Genomic DNA, 18,468 nt, shown 5'->3' on the forward strand with positions numbered 1-18,468 from the left:
AGTAATTACAAAGGGATAAAACTGATCAGTCACAGCATGAAGTTATGGGAAAGAGTAGTGGAAGCTAGGTTAAGAAGGGAGGTGATGCTTAGTGAGCATCAGTATGGTTTCATGCTGGGAAAGAGCTACAGATGCAATGTTTGCTCAGAGTGTGTTGACGGATAAGTGTAGAGAAGATCAGAAAGAGTTGCATTGTGCCTTTGTGGACTTGGAGAAAGCTTATGACAGGGTGCCTAGGGAGGAGTTGTGGTATTGTATGAGGAAGTCGGGAGTGGCAGAGAAGTATGTAAGAGTGGTACAAGATATGTATGAGGGTAGTGTGACATTGGTGAGGTCTGTGGTAGGAGTGATGTATACGTTTAAGTTGGAGGTGGGATTACGTCAAAGATCAGTTCTGAGCCCTTTCTTATTTGCAGTGGGGATGGACAGATTGACAGATGAGATCAGACAGGAGTCCCCATGGGCTGTGATGTTTGCGGATGACATTGTGATCTGTAGTGAGAGTAGGGAACAGGTTGAAGAGATCTTGGAGAGGTGGAGATGTGCTTTAGAGGGGAGAAGAATGAAGGTCAGCAGGACTAAGACAGAATATGTGTGTGTGAATGAGAGGGAGGATAGAGGAATGATGAGGATGTAAGGAGTAGAGCTGGCAAAGGTGGATGAGTTTAAATACTTGAGATCAGCAGTTCAGAGTAATGGTGAGTGTGGGAGAGAGGTGAAGAAGAGAGTACAGGCAGGGTGGAGTGGATGGACAAGTGTGTCAGGAGTGATTTGTGACAGACTGGTACCAGTAAGAGTGAAAGGGAAGGTCTACAAGAGGGTAGTAAGACCAGTTATGTTATATGAGTTGGAGACAGTGATATTGACAAAAAGGCAGGAGTCAGAGCTGGAGCTGGCAGAGATAAAGATGTTAACATTTGTATTGGGTGTGACGAGGATGGATAGGATTAAGAATCATTATATTAGAGGGTCAGCTTGGGTTGGATGGTTTGGAGACAAAGCCAGAGAAGCGAGATTGCATTGGTTTGTATGTGCTGAGAAGGGATGCTGGGTATATTGGGAAAAGGATGCTAAGGATGGAGCTGTCAGGTAAGAGGAAAAGAGGAAGGCCTAAAATAAGGTTTATGGATGTGGTGAGAGAGAACATGCAAGTAGTTGGTGTGACAGAGCAAGATGCAGAGGACAGGAAGAAATGGAAACAGATGATCCACTGTGGTGACCCCTAATGGGAACAGCTGAAAGAAGAAGAAGAGGGTCCAGCACTGACCAATGTGATACCTCACTAGTTACACTTTTACTTTCAGATAATGTTCCAGCAACTTTCATAACTTGGGATTTGTTGGATAGCCAATTTGCAATCCAGCAGATAGTAAGTTTGTCTAATTTTATTTCAATTGTAGCACTATGGGAGAATAGTGTCAAAATCCTTGGTCAGGTTGAGTTGAACAGTGTTCATGGAGAGATCGTTGCCTACAGCCTCTGTAACCTTTTCAAAGAAGCTTACTAGGTTCAGGAGACAGGATCCGCCTTTTACAAAACCAAACTGATTGGAGTCAAGATCAGTTAAGTTACCTACGTCTGCATAAATGAGTTGTTCTATAATAAATTCCATGGCTTTGCCTATAAAGCTGGTGAAGGTTGATGGCTCGATAATTACCGATACCTGTAGAGGGACCTCCCTTGTGGAGGGGAGTCACATTACCTGCTCTCTAGGCATAAGGCACAAGCCTTTGAGTAGACTGAGATTGAACAGTTTCAGTAGAGGCTCAGATAGTACATAGTTGGCAGAGATGAGAATGCAGCTTGGTATGTAATTTGTTCCCTTGGAAGTATCTTTTGTAGCCTTTGACCAAAGATTTAAGGACTTGATGTCCTGACTGAATCATTGTTGCAGTATTATTAACAGATGAGTTGTATCTGTCTGATGTCTGGCCAGAGTACAAAGCTTTACCTTCTTAGGATATACATCTGGGTGATGATCTCAGCTTGTGGGCATCAAGGTTTAAAATCGGACATACGTACAAGATCTCCAGACTGTCTTGCCCCAGTCTGAATGCAGGTTGCTGCACCTGACAGACTGTAATTGTTTGGTTGCTCTGTACCATAGCTCTGCTTTTCAGATCAGATACTGTTGGGGATCCTTCCTTCTAAACCTTTGACTGCTTTGCTAATCATCGTTAGATGTGTCAGCTAGGAGGAGTAAGTGTGAGTGCTGTAGGCAAATTCCATACAAAGGCTTGCACAGTAAATGTCGAACACTATTATAAATCCTGCTCCATCTGATAGTCATTCGCTCCTAAATCCCTACAGTCTGGGCTGTTGACACTTAATTCCTTCCTTGAGACCCAACTTCTGAATCACTTGGCCCACTCCACCATGCTTTAGTCAAGGAAATTATGTCTCTGAAGCCACATTCCTTTGTAACTCAGCCTTTACAGTCTATACCTCACAAACAGGCCTTAGATTCTTCTGCCTCTGATGAGGAGGTGGACAGGGATTCAGATCTTTCTCTCGACTACTTGTCCCAATTACACTCTCCAGAATAAATTCCCTCAGATGAGGGGGGGACTCTCTCTCTCCAGATTCCTCCTTGGAAGAAGCCTTTGGAGAAACCTTATAAAGTATGATGAAACATTATGAATGGCAGTCCAGACAGATGTCTGTGGTGCAAAGGAGATGCTACATTTTAACTGAGAGGAGCTCTCTTGCTCCTTTTGCAGCCCCCCCCCCCCCCCCCCAGGGCTAGATGCCTACCTGGATGCCTTTCAGGCCAATTCTTTGGCTCTAGATTCTCAGCTTCTTGCTACAAAAAGGCCAAATAGGTTCTACAAAGTTCCTGATGAACTTAAGTACCCCTACAAAAACCCTATGATAGACCCAGCTGCAGTTTCCCTGGTCTCAGAGAAACCTTCTAAGTTGCTCCCTGCCACTGATGTTCTCCCCAATGACAAGGACAGTTGAGCAATGGACGGGTGGGGTAAAAAAGTGTATACTTCCTCTACCTTAGCTTTCCGAGTTGTAAACTACCAAACTTAAATGACCAAATACTTACTGTGTGCTACAGTCCTTAAGCAAGACCATATCAGAGCCACATGCTCTGGAGTCAAGACAGCATATGTAGTCTTTAGTGGCCCAGGCTTCTCAAATAGCCAGGCACAGTATAAAATGCAGCTTTGCTGCTGTGGATGCTTCGTCCAGAACAGTTGCCACTGACACAGTGATCAGGTGGTATACCTGGCTATGAGGCCAACCTATTCAAGAAGATTTAAAGTCTTATATTTTAGACTCCTGTTTAGATAACAATTTCTTTTTTGGCTCACAATCTGCCAGTCTCTTCAAGGCTTTGCAGAAACAGGGCAAGACTATGAAACATTGCTGTCAGGTTCTGCTTTCTACAGTTCACAGGTACCATAGAAATTATCCAGCAAAATCCACAACCTTCACCAAGAGATATCCTAGAACTCCTCATAGGCAAAGGAAAATTCCTAAGAAAAGATTTCCAGAACAAAAACCTAGAGGGGATACCCCTTCTGGGAGGCCTCAATTTGGTAGTAGACCCCTGTAACTATTTTCTACCCTTCCCCCTCCAAACTCTACTCCTTCACTCCCCTCTCAAAAAGACTGTCTTTCCTGTCTGGGAAGCAATAACCTCAGACAAGTGGGTCTTAAGCATTATCAAGGAGGGTTATTCTGTCTTGGGAAAGCAACCCAGCTCCCAGGGAATACCACCCTCCTCCTCCTTCCAACTAGATGCACCTGCCTGACACTATCATGCGAGACGTAGTGGCCCAGGAAACCACAGAAAAGGTCCCCCAATTCTGTTCAGCAAAGGGATTTTACCCCAAGATCTTTCTGGTCCTGACTCCCAAGGAAAGAGGGTCAATGGAGACCCATCTGGGACCACTCCAGGCTAAACACCTTTCTGAGAGTGCTCTCCTTCAAAATGCTAGCCTTCCAAACTCTTCTACCTTTCATATTTCCTCATGCTTTTCTGGTGTCCTTAGACCTAAAGGATGCTTATCTTCATATCCCCAATCACCCCACCTGCAGATGATTTCTCAAGTTTTTTACTGGGTCATCACATTTTCAGTTGGCTGCTTTGCCCTTTGGTCCTTCTACAGCTCCAAGGTTTATCACAAAGTGTCTGTCTCCAACAGTGGCTTTATGTTGCAGTCAGGGCATACACATGTTCCTTTACCTGGGTGACCATCTACTCCAGGCTTTATCCAGGGACACTCTTCTAAAGCACCTTCAGTACACACTGCAAATTTTGACTCTCCTGAGGTTCACCATCAGTTACAAAAAAATCTCAGCTCATTCCCACCCAACAGATGACCTTTCTGCCATGCATGGCTCGATTCATCAAGAGAAGCTCACCTCCATAGCCATTGCTTGGCCAGAGAAGCTCTTAGGGCCCTAGGACTCATGGCTACCACCATCCTTATGCTACCTCTTGCCAGACTACACATGAGGAAAATAGAATAGTATCTGAAATCATTATGGTCCCAGTACTCTCACCCTCTCAATACATACATTCTCCTTCTTCCCTGTATCAAGAAGGAGCTGCTTTGGTGGAACAACTAAGATGTTCATCATGTTACACTGCTGCAGTCATTACACTTGGGTTATCCTGCCATCAGGCGGTGCCGCAGTCGGCCAGAGTTCCAAAGTCTTGGTCCGGCATCGGTTGCTGTCGCTTCTTCCCTGACGTCAGTGCGCCAGGGGTATATAAGATGCATCTGACGCCATTTTCTTCAGTCTTTCTTGCCGCACGGTGCCCGAAGCAGTTTGCAAGTGCCGGTCGGCCGACTCCTGAGATTTTCAAAGTCGAATTTCAGATCCGAAGTCTTCAATAAAGCTAAGTACCCCGTTTTTTTCTTGCCTCAGACCGATGTTAGAAAAAGTTAATAATTGTATTTCTTGTGGGAAGCAAATACCTCATAAGGACTTCCACTCTTACTGTATTTTATGCCTAGGCCCTGATCACGACGTCACTAGTTGTCGGTTTTGTGCTAGATTTAACAAACGCACTATAACAAGACGTTTTGATTTTGCTTTGCACTACTTTGGCCGAAGGTTCAATTATACTATGCCATCGGATCAACCGACGACCTCAATACCGAAAAAACGCAAAGAGAAGGGTAAAGACAGGCATCCGAGTTCCAAAACCGACGACGAAACCTCTTCAAGGCCAGTCACCGATTTGCTGGTTCTCAGTGAGGCGCTTTCGCAGCCCCTGACACCCGCTACCTCAGAGCCACAGGCCGCTTCCGACTCCCACATGGAGACAACTAGGCCTCTGGAAACTCAAGGTATTGGGCCTATGGAAACTAATCCCTCAGATGGATCTGGAGCCGCTGAGCAGACATCGGCTTCTGAGGGTGTTTTCAGACCTTCACAACTTACCATTAAAACAACAGTCAAGACAAAGGTACCATTAAAGACAAAGAAACAAGTACAGCATTCTCCTGGACAGTCCTCCATGCCTAAGAAACAGATGCTTAAAATGGCTGAAGACCTCATTACTCTAATCAGGGGTTCCCATCCCCCTCCTGAGAAAAGGCCTAGGCAGGATACAGACTATGATTCCTCTGATCAGGTTTCCATTTCCTCTGATTCCTCTTCAGACCAAGGATACTCTCTACCCCCCTATGAGGACTCTAATGCTGAAGAATCTATCCCTTCAGCCTCTCCTCCTGAGGATTATTCTTTTGGGGAAACTTTACATACCATGAGGGAGCATTTCCATTGGGAAAGTCAGGATTACTCAGAATCCAAGAAAAGGCTCAGGGATTTCCTTTTATTGCCTCAGCACAGGCCCCTGGCTATTCCGCCTGTGCTAGATATTGTGGATGATGTGTTCTCTGAATCCAGCTTATCTCCTGATTCTTTGCCCCCTGCTCCAGCCAAACCAGATAGGTATTATAGAGTCCCTGACTCTCACAAGTTTCTATATAAAAACCCTTCTGCTGATCCAGAAACTATTTCCCAGGGTCCAAAAGGGGTTAAGGCTTCCATTGCAAAAAAATCCAGTACCCTCTGACAGAGATGCCAGAGCTTTGGATAGATGGGGGAAGAAAGTATACACTTCAACTTTAGCAGTAAGAGCTTTAAATTGCCAGTTCTACATGCTTAAGTACCAACAATATTTAATGGCTCAGTTAAAACAGAAAATACTTGCAAGCTCAGAAGCTCCTGATTGTAAAGAAATGCAGGATTTATTACATGCAGTTGAGCAGGAGGGAAAACATACTCTGCAATGTGGTTTTAATTCTTTAGAGACCTCCTGTAGAGCCGCAGTTACAGGTTCTGTGATTCGAAGACATGCTTGGTTAAAAGAGCAGAGTTTACCTGATCATGTTAAGGCAAAGCTATTGGATGCTCCTTTACAGCATGATACCTTGTTTGGTGTTAAGGCAGAAGAGGTGTTAAAGAAAATAGAGGATAAAGCTAAATCTATGCAAACAGTCAAGGATTTCTTACAGGTACAGTCACCTCGGTTTAGCAGAAATTGGCCAACAAAGAATTGGTCCTTTCCAGTGTCAGACAGGCCACAGAGAGGCAGATACAGATGCCCAAGAGGCAAATCTCAACCCCAAGGCTCAAACAGGCAACGACAGTGGGGCACCTCAACCCCAAAAGGAGGTGAGGACAAGTCTCAACCTTACAGGAAACAGTCACAATGACTTTCCCTTAAGACGCCAAGCACGTCCCTTTTGGAAGCCCCCTTAGGGGGAAAACTAGCACTTTTTTCTCAAAACTGGCAAACAATCACCCAAGGCAAATGGGTTCTGAATATTGTGTCTCAAGGTTACAGGTTCCACTTTCATACTTTACCAAGGCTAAAAGGAATGCCAGACCTGCCACAAAATCAATGGGCAGAGGCACAAAAACAAATTTCAGCCCTCATGGACATGAGAGCTATTCAAAAAGTACCACAACAGGAACAAGGACAAGGATTTTACTCAAGACTCTTCCTGGTCGTCCCCAGAAAGGACAAGGCCTGGAGACCCATACTAGACCTTTCAATTCTGAATACTTACCCGGATATTCCGAAATTCAGAATGTTGATATTAGAGCAGCTTCTACCCATGCTGGGCAAGAAGGCTTGGCTTGTTACTCTGGACCTCAGAGGCATACCTGCATGTCCCTATCAGACAAAATTGCAGAAGATACCTCAGATTCAAAGCTGGTACAATGCACTACCAATTCTCTGCACTGCCCTTTGGCTTATCTACTGCGCCCAGGGTCTTCACAAAGTGCCTGGCACCAGTAATTGCATTTTGCAGACAAAAAGGAATTCAAATATATCCATACCTGGACGACTGCCTCATTCAAGCAGAGACAAAGGACATTCTTCTACAACATCTGGCGTTTGTAAAAAGGTTGCTAATTTCTCTAGGGTACACAGTAAACAAAAAGAAGTCAAAACTAGTGCCCTCACAACAGATTATATTCCTGGATGCCAGCTTAAATACATCGGCCCAGATGGCTTACCTCACGCCAGACAAACAAGTTCAACTAACTCAATATTTTATATTACTGGCAAAAAAGTCCCATCTCCCTGCAAGAAAAATTCTGCAGGCCCTGGGATTCATGGCATCCTGCATACTACTAATACCATATGCCAGGCTGCATATGAGGAAATTACAATGGTACCTAAAAAGTGTTTGGACTCAACACTCTCACAGTTTAGAAGCAGTAATACCAACGATTCCCTGCCTACAACAGGAGTTTCGATGGTGGGCACAGGCATGTCACCTAAACAAGGGTCAGCCTTTTACCCAGCCCACAGCCACGCAAACTCTAACAACAGATGCTTCGGATTACGCCTGGGGGAGCACACATGGCAGGAAAATGCATTCAGGGCAAGTGGACCACAGACCAAATGCATCTTCACATCAATCAAAAAGAGATGTTGGCTGTTCAAAATGTCCTAACAGCTTTCAAGGACCTTCTGCATCCAGGACAATTATTACTAAAGACAGACAACACCACAGTAATGTGGTACATAAACAAGCAAGGGGGCACTCATTCTTATCCCCTATACAGGCAAGCCATGACCTTGTGGAACACAGCTCTAACGTATCAAGTTCACCTGCAAGCACAATTCCTGCCAGGAAAGAAAAATACTCTGGCAGATGATCTAAGCAGAAATATCATGGACCCTCACGAATCGAAATTGAATCCACAAATCTTCAGCATGGTAACGCAAAAATTGGGATGCCCAGACATAGATCTTTTTGCCTTCCCACTGAATTGCCAATTACAAAAATTCTAACAAGGACTTATCACAAACAAGCATGGAAAGTGGATGCTGTTTTGTTCATCTGGAAAAACCTAAAAGTTTATGCCTTCCCGCCACTGCCTCTCCTTTCAAAGGTACTCCTAAAAGCCAGACAAGAAAAACTACTGATGATCCTGATTGCTCCAGACTGGCCACGCCAGCACTGGTACCCTATCTTAAGGAATTTGGCTCAAGGCCCACCATGGATTTTGCCTCAAATTCCACACCTTCTGACGCAACAAAACAATCAGATCCTGCACGGTCAGCTCAAAACCCTAAACCTGGCTGCATGGCAGATACATTAGCCAAACAGGCAACACCTCTCTCTAAAGCTGTTATGGATGTCATTTTGGAGGCCTGGAGGCCTAGCACCAGGAAAGCTTACTCAGAAAAATGGAAGAGATTCTGCTCCTGGAACCAGGCTCAAAGCCTTGACCCTCTTGTTCCAAACATTCCTTAGATTTTACAATACTTAACTGAGATGCTGGACAGAGGCCTATCCTTCTCATCAATTAAGATCCACGCCTCTGCCATTTCAGCACATTACAACACGGATCCTCCTTTATTCTCTCATCCCTTGATAAAGCAGTACCTCAGAGGGGCTAAAAACATAAGACCGCCCCAGAGTGCACCAACACCAACTTGGGACCTCAATTTCATTTTGGAAAAACGGACCCTACCACCTTTTGTGCCAGCCAATACAGCCGATCTAAAATTTTTATCATGGAAAACAGCTCTGCTCCTGGCAGTAACTTCAGCACGAAGAGTCTCAGAGCTACAGGCATTAATGGCAGTGGAACCTGTTATAATTTTTCATCAGGTCAGAGTTTCCTTAAGGACAAGCCCTACCTTTATGCCAAAGGTGATATCTAGTGTGGCTCTTAACCAAACCATCAGTTTGCCAACATTTTATCCAAACCCCCAGAATAAAGGGGAGAAACTTCTGCATTCTTTGGACATACACAGGCAGCTACACTTCTACTTGGACAAAACAAAAGCTTTCAGGAAAACTGAGCAACTGTTTGTAGCATATGCTGCAGGATCACAGGGCAAGGCTATCTCAAAACAGACTATATCCAAATGGATAGGACACTGTATTCATTACTGCTACACACAGCATGGAAAATCAGTCCCAAATAACATTAGGCCACATTCCACCAGGGCAACAGCCACTTCAACAGCCTTTCTCAGAGGAGTACCTACCAAGGAAATTTTGGAGGCTGCAACTTGGAGTTCAGTGCACACTTTTACCAAGCATTACCACCTGCCTCTTTACTCTAAATCCAGAGCAGGATTTGCCACTGCAGTTCTGCAGGGCCTCATAGCCAATCATAACTCTTTATAGACCAGCCACCCAACCTTAGCTTTGGGATTCTACCCAAGTGTAATGACTGCAGCAGTGTAACACGATGAACATAGTACAGTTTTGTACCTACCATAAATGTAGATGTTCGAGTGTTCACACTGCTGCAGTCCAGGTTTTACCCTACCTCCATCCCCTCTGAACTAGCTGGACTTATCTATACCTTTCTATCCTATACAACCTTTGTGGTGTATTTGCTTGTAACTGAAGGTATTGTTTTTTTATTTTTTATATGTATATTTTTTATTAGCAATATGTATTGCCTACCTCCTTGGGGGCACCTAACATCTGGGGCAAGAAAAACTGAAGAAAATGGCGTCAGATGCATCTTATATACCCCTGGAGCACTGACGTCAGGTAAGAAGCGACAGCAACCGACTCTGGACCAAGATTTTGGAACTCTGGCCGACTGCGGGACCGCCTGACAGCAGGATAACCCAAGTGTAATGACTGCAGCAGTGTGAACACTCGAACATCTACATTTATGGTTGGTACAAAACTGTATTTTATGCTCAACCCTGGTGTTCAATTCATTTAAGCCCCACACATTCAAGTCCTGTTTACAGATGCTTCAAACAGGGCATCGGGTGCTTGAATAGGAGACCACAGAGTCCAAGGGGAGTTGCCTACCCCTGTCTTCGAAGAACACATCAAAGTACAGGAAATTAGTGCACTTTTACAAGCCCTACAAACTTTGTCAAGCCTCTGGAAACCAGGCCCTCTGCTGGTGCATACGGACAACACCACAGTGATGTGGTACATAAACAGAGAGGAACGAGACCCTATCCCTTGTGCAGGCTAGCACAGGAGGCCTGGCACCCAGCCTGTCAGATGAATCTTACTCTTACATCAACATACATTCCATCTCAGAAAAATGTATTACCAGACTCTCTAAGCAGGGACTTGAAGGACCATCATAAATGGTCATTGAACACAGAGGCATTCAAAGCCATAACTCTCAGATGGGGACTCCTCAGTTAGACCTCTTTGCTTCCTTTGAGCATCTTCTCCCACTTTTCTGCACAAGGAATCCATCACCTCTAGCTTGAGGGCAGTTGCCTTCTCCTTCAAATGGATGGGGACGTTCCTTTATGCATACACCTCCTATTACCTCTACTCCCAGGGCTCCTACTCAAGGCTGAAAGGAATCTGCAAAGCTCCTGCTTCTAGTATCTTTCTGACCAAGACAGCACTGGTCCCCACTCCTGTTTCACCTATCAAAGGGAAATTACTAGGGAATCCCTCCAAAACCAGATCTAATCACCCAACAGAAAGGGCAGCTCCTTCATCCCAATCTGATCTCCCTCATTCTGGTCCTCCGGATGATAGGATTTTAATTCCTACAAGACACAACTTTTCTCAAGAAGCTGCTTAAATCCTTCAAGAAGCCAGGAAACCTCACACCCAGGAAGTCTTAAACAGCCAAGTTGAAGAGATTTTCCATCTGTTGCCTTAAGCACAAACTCCAAATCTTTCTGTCAAACACCTCTGCAGTACTCCAATACATGCGTGACTTATTACATTCAGGGTTGGCCTACTCTTCCGTTAAGGCTCACTTATCTGCCATTAATGTTTATCTACCTTTGGAGCCCCTGTTATGCCAGGACAAGAGGTTAAGCTTTTCCTGAGAGGAGGTTTACACCTTAACTCCCCAAGGAAATCTATCACCCCTCCTTGGAACCATAATTTTGTTCTGAAAAAGCTCAGTTTACCCCTTTTTGAACCAGCTGCTTTGGCTACTCTAAAATGCTGAACTTGGAAAACAGTAATTCTCCTGGCCTTGACTTCAGCCCACAGGGTCTCAGAACTCCATGCTGTCATGGCTATTCCACTCTTCCTTATCTTCCACAAAGACATTGTAAGCCTCAGGGCCTATCCATCCTTGCATGCCAAAAGTGGTTATTGAGCTTACCCTGAACCAAGCAGTCAATCTGCCTACCTTTTTCCCCAACCCCAAAATAGGGGGAAATAATATTACACTCTTTAGACATTCACAGACAGTTGAAGTTCTACCTGGACAAAACTAAGGATATCAGAAAAGCAAATCAGCTGTTCACCTCTTTTATGGATTCCAGGTTAGGACAACCAGTTTCCAAATAATTTATTGCTTCCTGGAGCTCAAAGGCTATTTTCTTCTGCAACTCTCACCATGGAAATATCTTACCCACTTGCACGCTCTACTCTAGCAGTGGCTTCATCACGTGCTGTCTATAAGGGGGGGTGGGGGTGGATACCAGGTCATAGGATCATATGAGGTTACTAGGTTAATGGCCCTGGGGCCCTTACAAGCCTAGCCAAGAGTTTATCACCAAAATGAAACCTCAGTCAGCACCTGTCGCCCCTGTCAATGAGGGACATAGGTGGAACCCCTGGGACAAATTTGTGGTTTCCCATCTACTCATCAAGGTTGCACTTGGAAGAGGGTCAGTGAGGTACTCTGTTTGGTGTCTATGGGAAGTTTATTCCCATGACGGGGCAGCCTCTGGGAGACAAACCTGTCTCTCCAGCAGGTTTTGTTGATGTTGCATATTAGAGTCAGGCCTTTTGAGTGGGTAGTGCGTGAAGAGTTAGACTTATGGATATGGAGCATCTCTAGTAGGCCAGAGTCCAAGATTGCCTTATAGGCGAGATACAGAGCACCCCCAAGCAGTCTGTACAGTACTGAGTAGAGTGATAGTAATTTGAGCCTGTCTGCATAGGACAGATGTTGCAGGCCATGGATTCTCTGTGAGCTATTTCAGTGGCCTTTCCAGTTGGTGCAGATGTTTGGAGAGGTACATCCCAAACGGGGCATTATACCCAATTATTGGTCTAATGGAGGAGGAGTATAGAGAGGTAATAACCTCCTTTTTTCTGGATGCAATCTGTGGCGGTACAGCAGTAGCGTTACCTCACAGCCAGAGGTTCTCATGTTCGATTCTCGGCTGGACTGCCTTCTGTGTGGAGTTTGCATGTCCTTCCCGCGGTCACGTGGCCTCTGAAAGACATGCGTGAATGGGCGTGCCTTTGCTGAAGGTTGGGCATCGGGCTGGCAACTCAGCACCATAAAAAAATCGACTGCCAATCATTAGCTGACCGGAGTTACGCTATGGCGACCCCTAACTGGGAAAAGCCAAAAAGACAAACAACAACAATCCCTTTACTTATGAGATGAACCAAGTAAAAGGCATTTCTGACCCACTACCACTACATGATGGTCGAATGTGAGGTTGTTACCAACCTGAGTGCCCAGGTCTCTCACCACAGGTTGTGTGCTTATGGGGTTGCCGTTGATGTGGTTATCAGTAGGGGGCATGTTTTTGCTGAATGGTTTGATGATACATTTTTTTGCATTTAGCTTGAGGCCATGACTTTGGCACCAGTCATTAGTTGCTGTGAGACCCTCTTGCAGTATGTTAACATCATTTGAGGAGTCAGTAACAGCACCCAGCTTACAGTCATCCGCAAACTTGGTCAGTCACAGGACTTTTGTCTTTGCCTAGACCTCTGAGAAATAGATGCCAAACAGTAGGGGTCCAAGGACAGATCTCTGGGGAGCTCTGCTAGTTACAGGTCTGCTATCAGAGGTGGTGGTGCCTATTTTGACTTTGAGGGTCCTGTCGGTGAGCCAGTTGGCCACCCACCTGATGAGGTAGGGATTTACACCAAGCTGTGTTAGTTTTTCGATGATGCCCAAGTGGGAGATTGTGTCAAAGGCCTTGGCCAAGTCAAGGTAAGTTGTATGCACTGACTTTCCCTTATCCAGGACCTTGGTGACAGTCTCAAAGAAGTCGACCAGGTTCAACAGGCAAGTCCTGCCCTTGACAAATCCGAACTGGGTTGGGTCAAGTGCTTGGACATTGCCTATGTCCTTGTTTGTGAGATCCATAATAATACGCTCCATAGCATTACAGATCAGACATGTCGAGCTAATGGGGTAATAGTTTCCAGGGTCAGTAGAGGCACAACGTTTGTGTAAGAGGATGACAATGGCAGTTCTCCACTCTGCTGGAATGAAGCCTGTACTTAGGCTGTGGTTGAATAGGGTGCTGAATGGCAAAGTCAATTCTTGCTGGAGATGGTGCAAAATACATCCTGAGATACTATCAGGTCCCATGGAAGCTGTGTTCTTTGCCTTGGATAGGGCCTGTAACACCTGATCGATGGAGATGTGAGGTGCGGGACAAGTATTGGGGATGTCGAAAGGGCCTTTTGGGGGGGGCATGGGGGTGAAGTTTGCTCTGAACCTATCTGCTAGCAGGTTGGCTAAGTCAACAGGATCAATGTAAGTAATACTGTTAAGTACTAATTCAGAACAAACCTGGGCTTTGCCACTGAGGTTCTTGATGTAACTGAAGAAGACTTTATGGTTTCCCTTTGTTTTGGAGGCTAGTTTCGGTTCATAATTGGCCTTGGAGGTTTTCACTAGTGATCTGGTCATCTGTTCACACCTTCAGAAAATACTACAAGTTAGATGTCTTCTCCAGGTCCAGGTCTAGGGCAGTGTTTGCCAGGACTGTTCTTTCTAGGCTTCTGGACTCCTCATCTACTGTTTCCTCTTAAGCCTTACCACCCTTCTCTCTCTACAGCTCTGGTAATAACCCATCTGTTAAGAATATAGCAAAAGTGGCTCAGTTACCATAATAGTAGATGTTCTACTGATCACTGTTGCAGTATTCCTTCCCTCCCACCTTATCCCCCTTCTTTTTTTCTCCTTATTGGTACAAACATTATGCCTTACATGCACAGACACATGCTGAATATCCCAGGATTTTACAGCCTTTCTGAAGAGGAAATTGCTTACCCTTTTCAAACTAAGCCCCTCCTAGCTGACCTATCTCCTTTCTCAGTTTTCTTCAGGTCACTGCAGGCTTGGAGACAATCTGTGCATTTCATATGTGCATCCGATTTTATACCCCAATGCCTACAAGCTGAGTTCATCATCCAGATGTACATCCTAGGAGGGTAAAGATTTGGTACCCTGGCCGGATATCGGCGAGCTACAACCCATCAATTAAGAGTACTGTAACAGTGATCAGTAGGGCATCTACTATTATGGTGAATTCTTACACAACTGTACTTTTGAATGTGATTTCTGTGGAAACTAAATTTTCAGGGGTTGTGGGGGCAACAGTGGGGGGGGACTAGCACTGAATTTGACTGTTAATATATTGGCTATATCCTTGGAATAGTTTCTGCAGCAACCTTAAGCTCATGCTCTGCATTTTCTAATTGCACTCTTAAGTGTGGTGCTGCGGTAGCATTGTCGCCTCACAGTAAGACGTTGTCCTGTTCGATTCTCAGCTAGAGCGTCTTCTGTGTGGAGACATGCATGACTGGGCGTACCTTCGTTGAAGGTTGTGCGTTAGGGCCAGCAACTCGGCACGTAAAAATCTACTGCCAATCATTAGCGGACTGGAGTTCCACTGTGGTGACCCCTAACCGGGAAAAAGCCGAAAGACACAGCAACAACAACTCTTAAGTTCCTAGCTGGCATGTTGCAGTAAGGTCTTGAGCCAAGGAGATGGGATTAATTTATTGCAACTTTTCATTATTTCCTTCTTATTCAGTTCATTAATATACGAGTCCCATAATAGACGCTTATTCCTGAATTTACCATTATATTTAGGGTGGATGGGTAATGACTTTTCTGTGCAGCTGTTTAGGTGCAGATAATTGCTGCAGGTGAATGTTGCAGTTCTGTCAGCTGGGCCATTTGTGAAGGATTGTTGAGGACGACACATATTTTATGGCAAGGCTTCCTCTAATAGTCAAAGCTTGAGGCTGCATCCCTGCATGTGTCCATAGGGTGTCGTGAAAAGACCTGACTGAAGAACTGATGCCCACTTTCAGCTGCTACCTCGTATGTTTGTGTAATCCTTGCAGCATTGCTCCTTTGATTTGAATGTTGCCTGATATGTTGAGTATACTCTTAACAGCCACACTTGTGGTTTTATTAATTTTCAGAAAATTTAATAGTGTAGTAGGGTGGTAGATAATTAAAAGAGCCTTCATAAAGACATATTATGGTAAAGATTCATAACAGATTTCAAGAATTTATGAGATTAAAGGCAGTTCTTAGGGGAAAGGGGAAAAGAGAGCGTTATATTTCATTCAGTAGGTAGGGAAGTAGATAGTCTAGGTCAGCCAGATGACCATTACCTGCTGTTAACATTGAAAATGTCTCGTTTCAATAAAACAGACCATGTCAAATTATGTGCGCCAAAGGGATTTTCTGATATGTTAATAAATTCATTTTTTCATAAAGGTTTAAACAAGTTTCATGATTTAATTACATTGACAGGACAAGTCTGTGGCCTTTAAAATCTTTGAGTTGGGCTTGAAGAAGTATGGAGACATTCCAGAATATGTACTGGCATACATCGATTATCTGTCACACCTAAATGGTAAGGACCAAGTTGTTATAAAATTGATCTAGTATTGTTAAAATATTTAAAATGTGAGATTACTGCTTCTTTTCTATACATATTTAAGTCCCATGTTTATTATTTGGAGAAAAATGGAAAGTATGCAGTACAGTCATATTAAAGAATGCATGTAGAGAGTGATGATTTTTGAGATAGAATCACTCAGCAGATGCATACGTGTAAAACTTTGTTGGTATGTGCCAAAGCATTATTCAGCAGTTCCTTTCTAGGTCCCCTCAAATGGCCAGGTGTGCCATCATTATTGTTGATGCCTGTATGCAACAAAAAGATGGGGTCCACAATCTCTCCCCCTCCCCCCCACACACACACACCAAGTACAACTGCTTGTATGCTTTTCTTGCAACAGAATGCAATGTGAATTTTTGCCAATCACTTTCTAGTAATTCACACGTCTCTTGTGCATCTTGGAACTTTCGTCACACTGAACATCCTTTCATGCTTTCTGCCATTACTGAAATACTGGAACCATACTGTTCAGCTTTAATCTGGTCAGAAAGTGCAGAAACAGGGCTTCCAATCTGTTTTAAAATTTGGGCCCAGACTTTGTACCACCAACCTGTGTTTTATGGAAATAGTGTAGTAGGTAGACAGAGAATTACTTCTTGCATGTAAAAAATAGAAAAGTTGTCTTGTTCTCTGCTGGAAATGTATTGAATATATATGAATATGAACGCTAAATGGTACTGCAACAGAGATAGATGTAAATCTTCCTTGGCTGCCATTATAACATCCTGCTTTTGAAGTAAATGTGTGAAGACAGTTTGCTGTCAGAAACCATTTTTGACTTGTTGGTGAAAGGCATGCAGTGCTGTCCAAGCTGCGCCTTTCACCTTCCAGTGAGAGTCACCCTGGCAGCATTATAGATCCAGAGTGCAAATTTTAAGTGACTCAGATCATCTAGTTCAACTGAAAGTCAAAAAGGAGATGCTGATTTTTGATGACAGCAGTTTTGTTAACAGTATTTATTGATACTGATCATAGAGTCCTCTTGAGATTGATTTCCTTTCATGTTGAATGCTATCCAGAAACAGACATTTCTCAGCGCAGCACTCAAGAAAAGTTTATCTTGAGGTCTGCACTAGGTTAAGAAGGTGTGATCATTTTTCAGGGGGGGGGGTCACTGAAATAGTAAATCATTACACATCTTCCTTATGTTCATCATATTGATCACTGCTGCAGTAGCCTTAGCTTGTATGGGTTATATCCCGGCAAGGATATAACAGCTGGCCAGCTTCCAAAGTGTCGGAGCACCTTCCACTTGCCCAAACTGTCAGGCAGCTTCAGCTGAGATGACTAAAAGACATGTTTTGGCGCCCCTCAAAGCTTTACTGTTGCTGAGGCTTTTGATGAGTGACAGTGGATTGTGCTTTCTTTTGCTGGGCAGATAAGTTCCATTTCAGGGAAGAAGCTTCCATTTTCTTAATTTTGTACATGTTTATTACTTTCCTCTTTGGGAAAGTTATTTTAAAGATAGTAGTGTTGTCTCTTAATGGACTGTCTTAAGACTGTAACGTACTTTTAATTGGAGTGCTCATTTTTTGTCTTTTTAAAAGTGTTGTAAAGTAACTGAAAACATTTTATCTGTGGAGAAATTGTGTTTATTTTGCTATTGTGGGGCTGGTATGTGTTTTAACGTGCATTTTACCATGTGTTTCTGCCAAAAAAATAACTTTGTGGGACTCATAGTGTTTACTGACAATTATTGCTTGTGTTCCCTGAGAAAGAGGTACCATTTTTTGCTTCACCATGGAGCAGGCTACCAGTTCCAGAATCAGTATTTCTTCCACACACACGCACACAAAAAAAAAAAAAAAAAAAAAAAACAGCATTTGCCATCACAGCAGGCTAGAAGTTTGGACCAAGGATTAGCCACATCCTCTGCAGCTGTTGAGGTCTCCTCAGTGGGCAAGGGAGAGCCACCCTTGTCGGTCCTAGGAGAGGAAATAGGGATGTTGTCATAATGAAGTGCCTATCCCTGGAGAAGCTGCTGTTACTATTAGCAACATGGTTGGCCCTATTTTGCCTGTCAAAAAGAAACAAAAAAAAAATGCAAGCATGTTTTGAGAAGGTTTGCATGGTGGCATTCTCAGCACCTCCCAGATGTGAAAAATGAGATATTAAATTCTCCCTTGGATAGAGATTGTGTTGGCCCCTCTTCTATAGAGGTAATCCAAGGAATCTCTAAGATTTTCAGCCCTCCTTTTCTAATTTTCCAAGGATTTTTTTTATCTCATCCAATTTTGACAAAAAATAGAATACACAGTCTCAACAAAATACAGGTAAACAGACATTTAAGAAGATATAGCAAGGGAGTTCCAAAAAAAAAAATAAACACAAAAGAAAAATTCTCCAACAAAGAAACACAGAGCTTCCCCACGATATGAAACACA

The 18,468-nt window shown here is 43.9% G+C and overlaps 1 protein-coding gene across 1 annotated transcript in view; it reads left to right on the forward strand.

Annotated features, from left to right (window-relative positions):
* The window catches only part of CSTF3 (cleavage stimulation factor subunit 3), a 1,368,849-nt gene that overhangs the window by 1,142,129 nt on the left and 208,252 nt on the right, over positions 1-18,468 (forward strand). The window contains exon 15 of the mRNA XM_044059129.1: positions 15,934-16,036. Coding sequence (XP_043915064.1) covers positions 15,934-16,036 — 103 coding nt within the window. The remainder of the gene's footprint in view (positions 1-15,933; positions 16,037-18,468) is intronic.

This window comes from Protopterus annectens, chromosome 17.part0 (genome assembly GCF_019279795.1).
Source record: "Protopterus annectens isolate FY-2018-M chromosome 17.part0, PAN1.0, whole genome shotgun sequence".
In the NCBI taxonomy this organism is placed as follows: Eukaryota; Metazoa; Chordata; order Ceratodontiformes; family Protopteridae; genus Protopterus; species Protopterus annectens.